We start from the raw sequence: 19435 nt of genomic DNA, 5'->3' as shown, positions 1-19435 counted from the left end.
AAAACAGATTGTTACTTAACATGAAGAAAAAACGTGATGTATTCTAAACCTTCGGTATGGAATAGAAGCGGCACTTCGCATTTTTTCTGCGCACTTTGTAATTAGTGGAATTACACCAAAAACAGATTGTGGCTTAACATCAAGAAAAAACGTGGTGTATTCTAAACCTTCGGTATAGAATACAGGTGGCACTACGCATTTTCAGCGCACTTTTTGATCAGTGGAAATTCACTAGAAGAGACTGTAACTTGACACCAAAAAAAAAAAGTGATGTATTCTAAACGTTTAGTATAGAATACAGGCGGCACTGCACATTTTCTGTGCGCTTTCTGATTTGTGGAATTTCACCAAAACAGACTGTAATTTAACACCAAGAAAAAACGTGATGTATTCTAAACCTTTGGTGTAGAATACAGGCGCCACTGCGCATTTTCTGCGCACTTTTGATCGGTGGAATTTTATCAAAGCAGACCGTAACTTAACACCAAGAAAAAGCGTGATGTATTCTGAACCTTCGGTATAGAATACAGGCGCCACTGCACATTTTCTGCCCACTTTCTGATCTGTGGAATTTCATCAAATCAGACTGTAACTTAACATCAAGAGAAAACATGATGTATACTAAAGCTTCGGTATAGAATACAGGCGGCACTGCGCATTTTCTGCGCACTTTTTTATCAATAGATTTTCACCAAAACAGACAGTAGCTTAACACTAAGAAAAAGCGTGATGTATTCTAGACCTTCGGTATAGAATCAGGTGGCACTGTGCATCTTCTGCGCACTTTTCTGTTCAGTGGAATTTCACCAAAACAGACTTTAACTTAACACTAAGATAAAAAGTGATGTATTCTAAACCTTCGGTATAGAATACAGGCGGCACTGCCCATTTTCTGCCCACTTTTTGATCACTGGAATTTCACCAAAACAGACTGTAACTTAACACCAAGAAAAAGCGTGATGTATTCTGAACCTTCGGTATAGAATACAGGCGCCACTGCACATTTTCTGCCCACTTTCTGATCGGTGGGATTTCATCAAATCAGACTGTAACTTAACATCAAGAGAAAACGTGATGTATACTAAAGCTTCGGCATAGAATACAGGCGGCACTGCGCATTTTCTGCGCACTTTTTGATCAGTGGAATTTCACCAAAACCGACTGTAACTTAACACCAAAAATACAACAACAAAAGAGAGAATAATGAGGACTTTTTTTTTCCCAAGACAGTGAACCAACAAAACCTATTTGAATATTTCGGCCCTATATCTAAGGGCCGTCTTCAGCAAAGAAAAAATATAAAAAACAATAAAACACTTACAATAAAAGTTCTCAGTTAAAAATCCATTTTTTATTTTAAAATAGCCTTGGCATCATTACTTCTTAACGAAAAGTTCAGTCAAAACTGTCTGATAAAAGCTAACATTTTACAAGATAAAAAGGTTCATTCATTTCACTAACTGTATTTATTAAAAATTGGAATGATTTCTTATTGCGATATTTGCCTTCTCTGCAGCTAATCTGATAGTTCTTTTGATATTGGGCTTGTTTTTGTTCATTCCTATTTTTGTTTTATTTTGAATTAGATTATTTTCTATAATTAATTTTGTGTACATAGGGTTGAGTGTGTATTCACCCAAGTCTCTATTTAGGGATGTATTATTATTTAAGTTTCGTTTGATTTCGATTGCCTCACGGACAGTTTGTTTGATTCCTAGGTCATTGCTAATTAGAATTGTTTCGTCAAATAGAACATAATGGTTTGGATTTTCAAAAATATGACTACTTAAAGCTGAATCGAAAGATATGGAGTTTTTTAACAATAGACACAGCACCAGATGCCTCAATTCACAAAGAGTAAATTGCAAAAAAATGTAGCCAACTCACCATATCATTGAGCCATTGAAGCAGAAAATTTTTCATTAATGGGAATCTCTCATCCCTCAGAAAATCTCTCATTTGAGTGTATTTGATCTGGACAGAGTTCATTTGAGTGTATGTGTATCTAGTTTTGACAAAGTGTTCTACTACCCGCCAACAAAAAAATTTGTTTTGATCACTGAGATCATCTTCTTTTCTCCTCAGCTCTGTTATAGCCAACTGCCAACCAGTATCAGATCCTATTATTTCTTCGAAGTACAAATTCACCTGATTATAATACAAATTAATTATGGAAACGGGCCAAGAGAGAAAAAAAAAGAAGTATAAAAAACATATGAAGGTACTGATTAAGTTTATCGTTTATGTGCCTCTAAAAGTGCATGATATAGCAACACCTGAAATAAAACAATTATAATACCATAAATAAGAATAGATTAATAAAGTGACCAAAAAAAAAATCAAACTTTGTAAAATGAAAAAGGTTATGGCGAACTTAAAGAAGTTTACCATTGCATTAAGTCCCTCACCAGTGTAACACAATAAAGTGTTTAACAAAGTAAACTCAGTGTAACAGTGTTTACAAGTGTGTAAAACATTAAAACACAATACATAAAATATTATCCAGCAGTTTTTTGCCTTGTGTTCGTGTTTCAATTGTCTTTAAAACAACAACTATAGTTTATCAGATATGAGGTTCTTTTTTCCCTTTGTTTTGTACACCATTTTAATTATTTCATTAGTTTATATCATTCTCAACTATGAGTTAACTTGTTTAATCTAATTGTTGTTGTTTTTTATCTCTATTTTGTTTCAAAACTCTTCTTACAACAAAATTTCCTGTTTGGGAGAGGTCCCCTTCTATAATTAACAAAAATTAAAGGAGCTTTTGATCACATTTCTGTTGTTAGACGTACTCCGGGTAGAGAACTTACCAAAAAAAGACCCCGTTTGGTGAGTTTGTCACGGCAGAGTCAGCCAATGGGGGTAGCAGCTTATGTACCAGCCTATGACTGTCTAATGTATGCTGTAATAGTTAATATACTATGTGATGTTCAATGTTGCAATTTAATATTCAGGAGTTTAAAAAAAAAGGTAAAGGATACGGCATTAGACTTTACAGTCCGTACCGGCGGTGCTGATCTTGGCCCTTCAGCCAGGAAGTGCAATTCAGGAGTTAACAATATGAATAATATGATATATATTATGATATATAATAAGGACCTTTTAACTACACCAAAACAAAATAGCAATCTCAAAGTTTTGATTGGATGTGTTTAGGGAAATAGTGGGTATGGGAGGGGTGCTAAGGTAGTGAAAAAAATTCAATCAGTTCCAGTAGAAGTTCATACAAAATATAATATTTTTAGAAATTTCTGAGACAACAAATGGTCAATTGCAAATTTTTATCATGGACATTCCAGGAAAATACGAGGTGTGGGAGGGGAGTATCTGCCCTCCAGTCACTTCGTATCTTCAAAGGGATACTATAACTTCTGATTACCAATTCAACATCCCCCCCCCCCGAAATTTATACGACCACTTTCTTTAAAACTTTATATGCCCTCAGGACATAACTTACAACCCTTGCTCTGAGGGCTGTGGGGGTTGTCGTCCTCAGACATAATTTCCGGACCTTTTAACTACACCAAACAAAATGACATCTCCCAATTTTGATTGGATGTATTTGGGGAAAAGGTGGGAATGGGAGGGGGTTGGTTGCCCTCTAATCACTTTCGGCTATTAAAAGGGGCCTTGTTCCCTTCAATTTCTAATTAAATGAGCCGTTTCAGAAGTTTTTACGACAATAAATGGCCATCTCAAAATTTATTTCAGATGGGTCTCGGCAAAATACGAGGTGGTTGGGGTATTAATCCTCCGACCACTCTGAATCTTAAAGAGGTCACTAGAACTTCTGATTATCAATCCAGTGAGTCCCCTCCGAAGTTTATACGATAACCTTTCCAATATAAACCTTAAATGCCCCCAGGACCAAAAATCACTACCCTTGCCCTGAGGTCTATTGTCGGGTTGTGATCCTCAGACATTATTTTTGGACTTTTCAACTATGTTGAACAAAATGGCTCTCAAAATTTTGATTGTATGTTTTTGGGAAAACGATGGACGTGGGAGGGGGATTAGTTTCCCTCTAATCACTTTCGACTATTATACGAGGCACTAGCCCCTTCAGTTTCTAATCGAAAGAGCGTTTTTAGAAGTTTCTACGACAACAAATGGTCATACAAAATTTATATCAGATGCATTTCGGGAAAATACGAGGTGTGAGGGGGGGAGGGGGTATGAACACCCTGAGCACTTTTAATATTAAAAAGGATAATTGAACTTCTGATTACTAATCCAATTAGCCCCCTCTAAGTTTATACTACCCCCCTTTCTATAACAGCTTTATAGGCCCCAGGGTATAACTTACAGTACTTTTCATGAGGGTTGTGGGGGGTTGTCATCCTCAAAGTAATAATTTCCGGACCTTTTAACTACACCAAAACAAAATAGCTATCTCAAAGTTTTGATTGGATGTGTTTAGGGAAATAGTGGGTATAGGAGGGGTTAGTTGCCCTCTAGTCACTTTTGACTTTTAAAACGACCACTAGCCCCTTCAATTTCCAATCGAATGAGCCTTTTTATAAGTTTCTACCACAAAAATTGTCATCTCAAAACTTCTATTAGATACATTTGGGGAAAATATTACGTGGGGGGGGGGGGTTTATCCACTCTCTGATTACTCTGAATCTTAAAAAGGGCACTATAACTTCTGATTTCCAATCCAATGAACCACATCCAAAGTTTATACAAACCTCCTTTCTATATAAACCTTAAATGCCCCCAGGGGCATTTAAATGCCCGCCTTGAGGGCTGTGGGCGGGTTGTCATCCTCAGAAACATAATTTTGAGACATTTAAATTGCGTTGAACAAAGTCTATCCCAAATTTTTTGATTGGATGGGTAAGATTAAATTGTGAACGTGGCAGGGGTAGGGGTTTATTTGCCCTCCAATCACCTTTGGCTATTAAAAAGTGCACAAGCCCTTTCAATTTTCAATTGAATGAGCCTTTTTCGAAGTTTTTACGACAACTTCTACGATACGAAGTGACCTGATCTAAAAAAAAAACTAACAATAATAATAATACATTGTGCCCACATTGCTTTTTACTTGAAAAACTATAGGTTTCACCGTTCGCCTGCGAGTCCAGGGGACTTGGATACCGGACACCTTTAGACTACAAGCGGCCAAGCCTATTAGGCTTATGATCACTTGTTGACCAGCGAGCCCAAGCAAATTCAGTCCCAGATTTTGAATACAAGCCCAGTGGACATTGTCTGTCATGTGTCAACACAAATGCAATACAATCTTTCATCCTTTGGTTCTATGATTATTTACCTTAGTTCTCCCCTAGGAATGACGGATGGACAGATGGATGATAGACTTATCTAACAACATGTGAAATAACATCATTTTTTATACAATCCTGAAAAGGGCTTATGTCATATCTGCCTCTCACGCACTCATGGGTAGATGGCCCCAATTACTTTATTTTAATTCAAAACTAAATTTTAATCCAAGGCTTGATTTTAATTCTAGTCCGAAGGCCGACACCGAGTCCATTGATTTTGCACTAAAATCAAGCAGTTAGGGGCACCAAGCCACGACTGATTGTAGAAAAAGCCAAGACAAATAGTCAAAGTGAGGGATTGTGATAGTCCGAGTGATTTTCTAAAATTTAAACAAAATACAGAGATTTTTCAACTGAGGCAAGGACAAAACCAGCCCCATTCTGGATAGAGGTGCTTAAGAATCACTGTTCTTGAGGCTGTTTCTATATTGGGAGGACCAACCAACAATTGGGGAAGAGGTTATTGGAACAAAGATTTTCAACTGATAAAACCGTAGGGCTATGCCAAAAGCCTGAGACTTTTGATTCCACCTTTGTTCAATACATCTGTAGAAAAACCCACACTATTTCACTTTGTCTGATAACACCTCAATTAATGCCTCTGTTAAAAGTCTTATGCAAGTTTTCAGGGAGATGGTTGAAATCAAAAAGCATATCTACCAAAAGGTTGCCCTTAATAGACACTTGTGAAACCTATTTAATTTATAATTAACTTATTGATTCTGATCTCTTTTATACATGTCAACCGAACATACTTCACAACCTATATCTGTTAATACCATGCCTGGTAATCGATTACCCTTTAAAAAAGCTTGTTATAGAAAGGAATTTTAAAATGCTATTCACCATCGTATTTTTTATTCAGTTACCCTTTCACCATGACACAAAAAGGGTCTTCTTCTTTTAGGTTAATGTTTGTTTTACAATTTGGGTTTTATCTGTATTTTATTTTGTACTGAGGTCAGTCAAGCGGAGGTTTTGATCAAAATATCTCTACATATTTCTTCTATATGCAGATATTTTTCTCGATGGCTGTTTTCTCCTCTGTGCAGATACATAGATTCACTGGCTGCTTTATCCTCGTTTTTATGGCACTTGGTATTAACCAAGTGACATATAGCAATCGCCAATTCTGTCGGTCTGTCTATCGGTCCCGGTTATGCTACTTTAGGCACTTCCAGGTAAGCTAGGACGATGAAATTTGGCAGGTGTATCAGGGACCGGACCAGATTAAATTAGAAATAATCATTTTCCCGATTTGACGATCGGGGTGGGGAGTGGGGGCCGATTAATTTGGAAAAAATAGAAAAAATGAAGTATTTTTAACTTATGAGCGGGTGATTGGAAAAATTAATTCTGAAAAATTAGAAAAAAAGAGGTATTTTTAACTTACGAACAGGTGATCGGATCTCAATGAAATTTGATGTTTAGAAGGATACCGTGTCTTAGAGCTCTTATTTTAAATCCCGACCGGATCTGGTGACGGAAGGGGGGGGGTTGGGAGGAGGAAACCTAAAACTTGGAAAACACTTAGAGTGGAGGGATCGGGATGAAACATGGTGGGAAAAATAAACACAAGTCCTAGATAGATGATTGACATAAACGGAACGGATCCGCTCTCTTCGAGGTAGTTGGGGGGGGGGGGGGTATTTCTGAAAAATTAGAAAAAAATGAGGTATTTTTAACTTACGAACAGGTGATCGGATCTCAATGAAATTTGATATTTAGAAAAAATATCGTTGCTCAAAGCTCTTATTTTAAACCCGACCGAATCTGGTGATATTGGGGGGGGGGGGAGTTGGGAGGGGGAAACCTAAAACTTGGAAAACACTTAGAGTGGAGGGATCGGGATGAAACTTGGTGGGAAAAATAATCACGAGTCCTAGATACATGATTGACATAACTAGAGCGGATCCGCTCTCTTTGGGGTAGGTGGGGGAGGGGTTAATTCTGAAAAATTAGAAAAAATGAGGCATTTTTAACTTACGAACGGGTGATCGGATCTCAATGAAATTTGATGTTTAGAAGGATATCGTGTCTCAAAGCTCTTATTTTAAATCCTGACCGGATCTGGTGACATTGGGGGAAGTTTGGGGTGGGGAAACCTAAAATGATGGAAAACACTTAGATTGGAAGGTCGGCATGAAACTTGGTTGGAAAAATAAGCAGAAGTCTTACATACGTGATTTAGATAATTGGAACGGATCCGCTCTATTGGGGGGGGGGGGGGGTAATTCTGAAAAAATAAGAAAAAATGACGTATTTATAACTTACGGAGGAGTGATCGGATCTTCATGAAACTTCATATTTAGAAGGATCTTGTAACTCAGATCTCTTATTTTAAATCTCAACCGGATCAAGCGTAATTGGGGGGGGGGGGCAGTTGGGGGGACCGGAAATCTTAGAAAATACTTAAAGCGGTGAGATCAGGATGAAACTGGATGGGAAGAATAGAAACCTGTCTAAGATACGTGACTGACATAACTGGACCGGATCTGCTCTCTTTGGTGGAATTGGGGGGGGGGGGGGGTAATTTTGAAAATTGAGGTATTTGTAACTTACGAAAGGGTGACCATATCTTAATGAAATTTGATATTTAGAGGGAACTAGTGCTTTAAAGTTCTAATTTCAAATTCCGACCAGATCCTTTGACATTCGGGGGAGTTGGAGGGGGAAACCGGAATTCTTGGAAAACGTGAAAATTGGGGTATTTTTATCTTACGAATAGATGATCGGATCGTAATTAAATTTGATTTTTAGAAGGAATTCATGTCTCAGAGCTCTTATTCCAAATGCCGACCAGATCTTTTGACATTGGAGGGAGTTGGAGGGGGAAATCTTGGAAAAACACTTGGAGTGGAGGAATCGGGATGAAGCTTGGTGGATAGAATAAATAAATGTCTTTGATACGTGATTGACAGAATCGTACTGGATTCGCTCTCTTTGGGGGAGTTGGGGGGAGGGGTTCAGTGATTTGGCGAGTTTGGTGCTTCTGGACGTGCTAGGACGATGAAAATTGGTAGGCGTGTCAGGGAGCTGCACAATTTGACTTGACAAAGTCGTTTTCCCAGATTCGACCATCTGGGGGGTAAATGGAGAGGAAAAATTAGAAAAAATTAGGTATTTATAACTTACGAGTGGGTGATCGGATCTTAATGAATTTTGATATTTAGAAGGACATCGTGACTCAGAGCTCTTATTTTAAATCTTGACCGGCATTAAGCCTCTTATTTTCCTTTTTAAATCAATCTATTGATTCATAGAATTTTGTTAGAGCTCATATTATATGATCTCTTGGCTCTTAGCTCTTCTCGCCTCGTCACAAGTGCCATATGAGCTCTTAGCTCTTGTTCTTCTTTACAAATCTTTGTTTGTTTTGACAATAAGGACCTAATCATATCTTTTTGGTACAAATTTTCCTTGTATCATATCTCTTAGATTCTGAGTAACTTTCAGACCCCAGTAAAAAAAAAAGTGATTTATACAGAAAAGATCAGGAATGCTGGAAAAAAAATCTAAAAATCTCTGAAGGTTTCATCTATAATTTGGGGTTTCGATTAAAAAGTTGGGCAAGGGGCCCTATTAAATCCTCAAAACACTTGAAGGGTTGTTTCACAAACAATTTAAAGATAGAGCAGCCTTACTAAGTTAAAAAGCAAAATTAGAGCAATTTTGAATTTGGTTTAATTTCAATTTATTATGGCATTTGTGTTTTTTAAGTTAAATATAAAACCTTCAAATTTACTAGCTCTAATAAGAAGTACAATTTAAAAAAGATGAAGACAAATAAGTAGAAGCCAAGTAAATTTTGATCACATCTAATATTACTGAATACTGAACAAGACAAAACACAGAAGAAGGGCAAGCATTGATTATTGTATACTAATTTCCATTCCAAAAATAACATAATACTCAAAACGTTTAACAATATATATAGAAGAGAGAGAGAGAGAGAGAGAGAGAGAGAGAGAGAGAGAGAGAGAGAGAGAGAGAGAGAGAGAGAGAGAGAGAGAGAGAGAGAGAGAGAGAGAGAGAGAGAGTAGAAAGAATGAGTGAGAGAGAGAGAGTGTAGAAAGAATGAGAGAGAAGATCGCAAATAACAAACGTCATTTTAAACTAATTAATCAGATAGAGATAAAGAATATGGGGACAAGAAAATACAAAAGAGAGAGAAAAAACATCAACTAATTACTTAGACATGAAACTCAAATACAATGCTGAAAACTATATCATTTAAGCACTTTGAAAACAAAGGCACAAATCTTAAGACTTACTTGTGCAAGATTTCCCTGAACTAGTGGAGTTTCCATTAGGTTAAGTATATTTCTGTTCATATCTGAAAAAAAGTGATGATCTAAAAAAAGGGACAATATAAAATCTGGTCAGGATTTAAAATAAGAGCTCTGAGACATGAGGTCCTTCTAAATATCAAATTTAAAAATACCCCACAAAGGGTAACCCATTCTTATGTTAAAAATTAAATAAAAAAAACAAGTTTTTTTAACTGGAAGTAAGGAGCGACATTAAAACTTAAAACGAACAGAAATTACTTCGTATATGAAAGAGGCTGCTTCCTCATCAACGCCCCGCTCTTTACGCTAAAGTTTGACTCTGTCTATCAATTCTTCTTTTTAAAACAGTAAAAAACTTTAGCGTAAAGAGCGGGGCGTTGATGAGGAAGCAGCCTCTTTCATATACGAAGTAATTTCTGTTCGTTTTAAGTTTTAATGTCGCTCCTTACTTTCAGTTAAAAAAACTTGTTTTTTTTTATTTAATTTCTGAACGTTTTTGAATCAATGCATGTTTTGATTTTGGCTCTCCGCAGAGGAATAATTAAAACGATATTTGCATTTTTTTTTTTTTTTTTTTTTTTTTGGCTAAATGGCTTTCTCATAATTTTGATCGAATGATTTTGAGAAAAAAAGAGCGGGGGAGGAAGCCTAGTTGCCCTCCGATTTTTTGGTTAATTAAAAAGGCAACTAGAACTTTTAATTTTTTACGAATATTTTTATTAGTAAGAGATTTACGTAACTTATAAATTAGCTTACGTAAAGAACTTTTGTATTCTCATATTTTTATTACATATATGAGGGGGTTCGCCCCCTTGTCAGATCCTCGCTCTTTACACTAAAGCTTAAATTTTGTCCCAATTCATTAAGAATGACCCCAGAATCACAAAAGCCGTAGAATAAATAGTTGAAATTACTAAAAATACTTTAACGTAAAGAGCGAGGTATTAGGAGGAGGTGAGCCCCTCAAATGGGTAATAACTTCTGTTTGTTTTAAGTTTTAATGCTGTTCCTTACTTCCAGCTGAAAGTACTTTTTCATATTTATTTTTTCATTGTTTTTAAATAATGCTAGTAAATCCTGCGCTCCCTTCATGGAGATTTTCATCCCCCATGACAAATTATCGATGGAAAGTTCCCCCAGCATATCCCCCTCTTCTCAACCCCTCCCCCAACCAAAAAAATACTCCTGAAAACTTCTGTACACTTCCCAATAACCATTACTATATGTAAGCATTGGTCAAAGTTTGTAACTTGTTGCCCCTCCCATGGGGACTGTGGGGGAGTAAGTCGTCCCTAAAGACATAGTTATAAGGTTTTTCGACTACGCTGAATAAAATGGCTATCTCAGAATTTTGATCCGTTGACTTTGGTAAAATAATTAGCGTGGGAGGGGGCCTAGGTGCCCTCCAATTTTTTTGGTCACTTAAAAAGGGCACTAGAACTTTTCATTTCCGTTAGAATGAGCCCTCTTGCAACATTCTAGGACAACTGGGTCGATACGATCACCCCTGGGAAAAAGAAAAAAAAACAAAAAAACAAAAAAACAAGTAAACACGCATCCGTGATCTGCCTTCTGGCAAAAAATACAAAATTCCACATTTTTGTAGATAGGAGCTTGAAACTTCTACAGTAGGGTTCTCTGATACGCTGAATCTGATGGTGTGATTTTCGTTAAGATTCTATGACTTCTAGGGGGCATTCCCCCTATTTTCTAAAATAACGCAAATTTTCTCAGGCTCGTAACTTTTGATGGGTAAGACTAAACTTGATGAAACTTATATATTTAAAATCAGCATTAAAATGCGATTCTTTTGATGTAGGTATTGGTATCAAAATTCTATTTTTTAGAGTTTTGGTTACTATTGAGCCCTACAGTTCGTTACCACGAACTGTTTGATACCTCAGTTTTTCTAACTTTTCTGAATTAATACCCCCTTTAACTCCCCCAAAGAGAGCAGATTCAGTCCAGTTACGTCAATCATGTATATAGACCTTGAGCTTATTCTTCTCATCAAGTTTCATCCTGATCTCTCCACTCTAAGTGTTTTCCGAGATTTCCAGCCCCCCCCCCAATGAAATTGGATCCAGTCAGGATTTAAACTAAGAGATCTGAGTTGCAAGGTCCTTCTAAATGTAAAAGTTCATTAAGATCCGATCACCCCTTTGTAAGTTAAAAATACCTCATTTTTTCAAATTAACTGTCCATCCCCACCCCTCCACCCCCAGATGGTTGAATCAGGGAAATGACTATTTCTAATTTAACTTAGTCTTGTGCCTGATACGCCTGTCAAATCCCATTGTCCTAGCTTATTTGGAAGTGCCTAAACTAGCAAAACCAGGAATGACAGACCAACAGAATTTGAGATTGCTATATGTCACTTGGTAAATACCAAGTACAACAAAAACTTAAATTTTCATCTATTTATTTATTAGAAAATCTGTTATACAGTCAGTAGTTTACTCAATAGAAAAGAGAATAAATCAAATAGAAAAAACAAAACAGAAAAACAAACTGATCTGAAGACAAACAAGAAGTTATGTATGTAACAGATAACAAAGAATAAAACAAGAGATAACATGACCAATCTCATATAAAATGAATAAAACTGTACTTTAATGCTTTCCAAATAGTAGTAAGTTCATGTCTACAATTTGTACCAACTCCCAAACCTAAAGAATGCACACAATACTAACAGAAGATGCCAGGGATGATTTGCTACCACTCTATACTCATTTCTGTTTAATTATATGTACATATTTAAAGAAGGAAAGTATAATATACTAGAATTGGGCCCAATATGAGACCCACTTAGGTTTTGGTATGCTTATCAATAACCTGGGAGATAGCTAGTACAGGGTCATTAATTTTGTATCAACTTTGCTTAATCCCAATTTGGGATTTTTCAAAGATCTGCAATATATTTATGTGGCTGAAAATTTTACATATATATCATGAATTGCAATTTTGGCACTAGAACCAGAGAAAAAGAAACCAATAGCTGAAAATTAAGGTAAAAATTTTAATTTGTCAAATTAGGCAAATTTCTAAGACTTAGAAATCAGAAAATGATTGGAAGCTTGCCAATACCTTCACAGAGTATATTTTTGGCCATAGATTCATTACTGAAAGTTAGATTTCCTAACCTAACCTCTTTCCAAGATAGCAAAAATGAGTAAGGTTTAGGGTGAACAACATTTGACAATAAAAGTCTTTGATCCTTTATATACTAGGCAACAAATATTGTCATTTACTCTTATATAGAAAGCACTACAAAGTCAAACAAAAGACAATATTTTGTTTCCTTAAACTTGGAGAATGATAAAAAGTCTTCTGTATGACTTTTTAAACATCAAATTATTAGCAAGAAGTATGGAAAAGGTAAACAGATGACTTTTGGGTTATCTCCTTTAATCTATATGACCCACTAAAATGTCATATGGAAGAAATTATATTAACCCAGTAATACATAGAGAAAACAACAAAAAGTCATACAGATATAGCCTATGCCTACATGATTTCATGTACTGAGCAACCTAAATAAAATCTTACAGCTGACTTTTTACCTTGTATTATTACAATACAGTAGTCTAAATATAGTCATACAAATGACTTTTTGGCAACACAAACTTTTTTCTTTACACCTGAACAACAGAATATTGTCAATTACTACTATTTAGAATGTAGTATAAAGTCAGACAGAAGACAATATCATGCTTTCTTTAATTATTTAGAATAATATAAATTCATACAGATGACTTTGTATGTCTCATTTTTTTATAGAGCAAACATAAATAAAGTCATAAAGATAACTTTCCATGTCTCACACTATTACAGACCAAACATGAATAAACTCATACAAAAAACTTTTATACCTTGTGTGTGTAATTACATATTTCTATTTCTAGAGAAAAGATGATCATTACTCAAATGTTTTTGAAAATTCAGCTAAGGCCAACAATTACCCCCTGATGAGAATCACTGTAAAGGAGCTTGCACAAATGAACTTCATAAGCAAAATAGTTTACAAAAACACAGAAGTTTCATGGTGGGTGAATCCAGAAGTCAAATCAAGCAAGCAATCAATTTTCATGAAGATTTTATTAATAAATGTCAACTTAAATTGTATTATATTTTCTAGTAGGCTTTGTGGAAAACTTGTTCCCTTAAATATACTAACAGGTGTCTACACTTTATTTGATTCTAAAGTCCAAGTTATCTAGTTCAAAAAAGGTGTCTAATGTGTTAAAGATTTGTGATGTGAAAAATTGTTTTTAAAAACTGCAATAAAAATTAAACTTCAATACAAAGGGCAAGGGATGAAGCATTAGAATATTGTCCTAAATAAAATCATACAGATGACTTTTTACTTGTATTATAATAGAGTGTCCTAAATAAAGTCATGTGGATGACTTTTTAATATAGACTATGCTTCTAATATAGAACACTAGACCTAAGAATAAAACCTAATGGATGACTTTTCTGGGGTTTTTTTCCCTTAAAATTAAATGATGACAGAAAGAAATTAAGTGGTATATACAGGGACAGGGTATACAGTGGGACATGGTACTTATCTACCATCTAGCATTCTTTGGAAAACCTAATAAAGCCATCTAGTATAGTTCATTCAATGGCGGACATGACAGTTCTATCATTTTGGTAAGTTGCTATTTTCGTCTTTGAGAAAATTGACTTAAAAGTTTCAGCTATACCCCCAAAAAAATATTTGGCCAGTAGTTTTTAGTGTTTTATCTTGTAATGGTTTGCAGAAATTGTGCGTGTAAGATCCTAAACAAAAGCTAAAACATCAGGCCATGTTGTGTGGCCATCCTGTGGAAAAATATACAACAGTAAAAAAAACTGGACACAATTTGCAAGTAGAGGTTGCACAGTATATACTGGGATAAGTGGCATGTAGTGGGACATGTCCCAGTATATACCATGCAACCTCTACTTGCCTGACACTCATTGCAGAATGACCCAATTTTGACTTTAGATGCTTGTTTGCCTGTCATTCCACACAAATTAATTGTCCTGTGTCAATTCTAAATTATTGGTTCAACCTGCCTGAGAGTCTAGGCAGGCATGACTTGGTAAAAGATAGCATACAAATATTGGTCTAGTAAGAGAGGCACAATTAACCCCACTGTTTATCCATGCCATTTTAACCAAACACTTGGAAAACCATAGGTTATCTTAGCTCTATGACTATCTACCTTGGTTCTACTGTCATTTTAACCAAATACCTAGAAAACTATAGGTTTTGTCACTATCTTAGCTCTATGACTGTCTACCTTGGTTCTACTGCCCTAGGAATGATGCATGGACAGATAATAGATAGACATATCTATTAACACATAAAATAACATCATTTTTATATAGTTCTGATAAGGAGGGAATTAATGTCAAAATTGCATTAATTCCCTAATGATAGTTTGGACTATCTGCCTTAGCTTTTTCTTCAATTAGCCATTACTTGATGCCCACAACTATTCCATTTTAATTCAAAAATCAACATGAATTCTTACAGTTCAGTCTATACATAGCATTTTTTCTTATCTGTTATTTATTTGTATCCTAATGATAAAAATTGCTTATACATCTTTTTTTCACATTTGACATCAGAATAGAAGAAAATGCCATGATTTCTAAGAGCTAAGTGGGAGAAATATTCTAAATTGGTTGCTGAAAAGAAAGTTGACAAGCATTTCACGATTAAAGCAGCTATTGTCAACCTAGAAGGCGGCTTATCAATTAGGGCAGTGGTGGAGAAACATGGAGTGTCATGTTCAGCCCTTCACAGACACTACCAAAAACATTCAAAACTCAGTGATGATGAAAAAGCCCATTACAGTGGTGCCCAAAAGTTTGGATTTGCTACTATTTTTACACCTGAAGAAGAAGCATTGCTCTCTCAAAACCTGCTGCAAGTATGCAGAATGTGTTATGGTTTGACCAGTCAAGACACCAGAACCCTTGGTTGCAACTATACCATTGCAAACAATAAGACTGTACCCAACAGCTGGACAGACTCTAAAAAAGTAGGTATAGACTGGTTAGCTGGATTTTGGGCTCAAAACCCAGAGCTTTTGCTTAGAAAGCCAGAGGCAACAAGTTTGGGACATGCCACAAGCTTTAAGAAGCACAATGTACAGAATTTTTCTCCAACTTGGAATCAGTTTTGAAGAGAACTCCATTTACAGCAAGCAACAAATTCAACTGTGATGAAACCTCAGTAACCACTGTTCAAATATTCCAAAAAGCCTACTTGAAAATAAAACACAATTTAAATTGACATTTATTCAAAAAATCACCATACAAAATTGATTGTTTGCTTGATTCACCCATTATGAAACTTCAGTGTTTTTGTAAACTATTGTGCTTATGAAGTTCATTTGTGCAAGCTCCTTTACAGTGATTCACACCAGGGGATCATCTTTGGCTTTGTATGACTTTATTCAGTAAATGTTTTGCATTTCATATAATTGACTTAACAATAAAGTGAATATACCAATTGATGCCATTTTTTATGTTCTTTATAAATATAATAATTGCATCTATTACAAATTGAAATTTAAGTACTTTTTGACCTAACCTAAACCTAACTAACCAAACCTAACTATAAATGATTTTGGTGCTGAGAAAACATAACATTATTTTGTCAAAACACATACTTTAATTAACAATTTGGCATCAAGGAAAAAAAATGGCATAAATGGCAGAACAAAATTTATTTATTCACCTTAATTGCAGAAAATCAGTGCTTGTAGATTATATAACATTAAAAAATGGATTTATAATGAAACAGTAATTTGAGACTAATGTTTTAAAGTTTGAGACCAATGTTTTAAGTTTGAGACCAATGTTTTAAAGTCTGAGACCAATGTTTTAAGCCTTTTTTATACCCCATACTTCAATTTCAAGGTCATTTTCAAGAGCTCAAAAAATGCTTCAATTTTAATTTGCAATAGCAGTGATTATAATATTTGTGAAGAACATTTAATCTTTATTCATATTTGTTCTATAACAATTTGAAGTGTAGGAAGTCCTCTGTATGACTTTATTCATGTTTGCTCTATCATAGCTTGAGGTATAAAGAGTCATCTGTAGGATGTAATTTATGTTTGCTCTACAAAAGAATGAGGCATACAAAGTCATCTGAATGACTTTCTACCATTCTAAATAATTAGCGAAAGCATGATATTGTCTTCTGTTTGACTTTACACTGCATTCTAAATAGCAGTAATTGACAATATTCTATAGCTCAGATAAAGGTAAAAAAAATTCTATATTGACATATGCAGGTAATACAAGGTTTATATTAACAGACTATTCAAGATGCTAAGAAATAAACTTACCTCTATAGTCAGAATTGAATCCTGAATCTAAATTAACATGGATTTATATTGGAATTGAACTTTACCCCCACCCCTATATAGCCTATGCCAATTCAGGGTATATAGCCTATTTGCACATTAAAGGAGTGAGGTAAATTACAAACTTACCTCTATAGATAGAATGATAAATATTTTGCAGTTCATATAATTGACATACCAATAAAGTGAACATACTCTTCTATGTCTTTTTTTATGTTCTTTACCAATATAATAATCACTTCTATCACAAATTCAAATGAAGCACTTTTAGAGCTCTTAAAATGACAAAAATATGGGGTATAAAAAGCTTTAACACATTAAAACCTTGGTCTAAAATGTACTATTTCATTATAAGTCTATCTTTTAATGTTATATAATCCATAAGCACAGATTTTCTGTGATTAAGTTGGATAGATAAGTTTTATTTTGCTGTTTATGCTATTTTCTTCTTCCTTGATGCCAAATTTTCAATTAAAGTATCCTATGTGCTTTTGGTTGTTTTTGAAGAGATAATACTAGAATACATTTTCTCAGCACCAAAATTATTTATAGTTAGGTTAGGTCACAATTTGAATTTGTGATAATAATTACTTATCATATTTATAAAGAATAGCCTATGTCTTATAAAAGTGAAACCTTGCAAAATAGATCTTCTGCTTAATTGAAGCACAACAAGATTGTTTTTAGTTTCATAACTGCTTAATTCCATTTTTTAAGGTTTTAAAGATATACAAATATATTTCCTAAACTTAGAAAAAAAACATTGATATGGCTTTAAATTATATAGGCTACTCAAATAACAAGAATTGCATTTTCAGAACTAAAGGCAGAGAAAAAGCAACTAGTAACAGAAAACTAAGGTGAAATGTTGTTTTTTCAAAATTTCAATAGGTAGCCTATAGACCTGTCATGTAGGCAAATTTCAGGGCCCTCTAGAGCAAGAAGGAGTGGTGGTAGGTACTTTAAAATACCTTCCCAGGACATACTTTAGCCTGTGGACCCATCCCTGAAAGTTTCATTTTCCTAACCTAAACCCTTTCCAAGATAGCCGAGCAAAAAGTCAATTAACTACAATTTTACTCTGGGAAGGTATTTTGAAGTGGACCTACCTCCACTCCCTCTCCCTCTACAGGGTCCTGCCCTTAGATGACCTTTAAAAATATGTGTTATAAAAGTGAAACCTTGTAAAATAGGCCTAGATTTTCTGCATGAATGAAGTAAAACAAAATTGTTTTCAGCTTCACAACTTTGCTCAATCCCAATCTATAAGGTATGCAAATACACTTTCTAAATTTAAAAAAAAAACCATCAATATGGCTCAGGATTTTACTCAAATAACAGGAATTGCATTTTGATAACTAAAGGCAGAGAAAAAGCAACTGATAATTGACAATGAAGGTAAAATGTTGTTTTATCAAAATTTCAACAGGTAATAGACCTTTCATGTAGGCACATTTCAGGGCCCTATAGAGGAAGGAGTGGAGGTGGGTACTTTAAATATCTCCCTGGCATACACTTTAGACCCATCCCTGAAAGTTTCATTTTCCTAACCTAACCCCTTTCCGAGATAGCAAGAAGTCATTAAACAGGAATTTTATGCATAGCTTACTTGGAAATCAAGCGAAAGTTACACCACTCAAACCAACACAATTTAAACGGTGTTATAGAATGTACCGACGACGCAAATACAAAATGGATTCTCAGACCTTCTTCTTAAAGTGCGAAAATGTGAAACAAGCAATTAGTTTTTTTTTTTAATAAAAAAAATAATAAATTGGTGCATTGAAATCAATTTTTGATTATTTAACTATATAAAAAAATATATTTCTAGATGTTAAAAAAAGCTAACAGCAGTGCATTAAATCATGATAGATTATCGGAAAGCAAAATTATTTAAATTTTAGCAGAATGACATTGGTTATGAACCTCGATTAGGTGGGAGACGAAAACGGACCAACGCGGTAAAATTGAAAAATAAAATTTTGCCCAGGATTATTTTCAGATTTATTGTTAGTACAAACTGTAATCTGGGTAAGAGCATTTAGAATAATTGGATTAGAGGTTATTAATGAATTCCCACCCTTTAATGGGGGGTTCCCCCTGGGGGAAGTGGCACATTGTGTACTAGCCAGGCACAACAGACAAACCATATAACCGAAACAGGGTCAACACCAGCACAAATAGGATTCTCATCTCCACAAACATCATTCTCACCTCCACACATAGCATACTCACCACCTCACACCCAGGCATTTCCAGTATACTCTGGAAAGCCCCATCATCCACCTAACAATTTTCACTTACAATACCCTCAGTTAACATATCAGGAAACACAAGGGCCCCATACAGTTTACTATGCACCCCTGCCATATACAAGCCATCAAGGTCATTTATATCATACCCCCCAAACGCAGAATTTACAATTTGTACCTTCAGTGAGTGTCCATAATAGATTTTCAGGGTTATCAGTTGATTATCC

At 35.1% G+C, this 19435-nt stretch overlaps 1 protein-coding gene across 1 annotated transcript in view; it reads right to left on the bottom strand.

Annotated features, from left to right (window-relative positions):
* Window positions 1–18662, bottom strand: part of LOC136037878 (exportin-T-like) — a 96655-nt gene extending 77993 nt beyond the window's left edge. Inside the window, exons 1-3 of the mRNA XM_065720731.1 lie at window positions 18566–18662; window positions 9566–9627; window positions 1888–2148 (exon numbers count right to left, since the gene is read on the bottom strand). Of these exons, the coding sequence (XP_065576803.1) occupies window positions 1888–2148; window positions 9566–9625 (321 nt within the window). The 5' untranslated portion in view covers window positions 9626–9627; window positions 18566–18662. The remainder of the gene's footprint in view (window positions 1–1887; window positions 2149–9565; window positions 9628–18565) is intronic.
* Window positions 18663–19435: the final 773 nt, after the last annotated feature.

Source organism: Artemia franciscana, chromosome 17 (genome assembly GCF_032884065.1).
Source record: "Artemia franciscana chromosome 17, ASM3288406v1, whole genome shotgun sequence".
Taxonomy (NCBI): domain Eukaryota; kingdom Metazoa; phylum Arthropoda; class Branchiopoda; order Anostraca; family Artemiidae; genus Artemia; species Artemia franciscana.
Note: the sequence above shows the minus strand (reverse complement) of the source record. Positions and strands in the feature narration are given on the sequence as shown.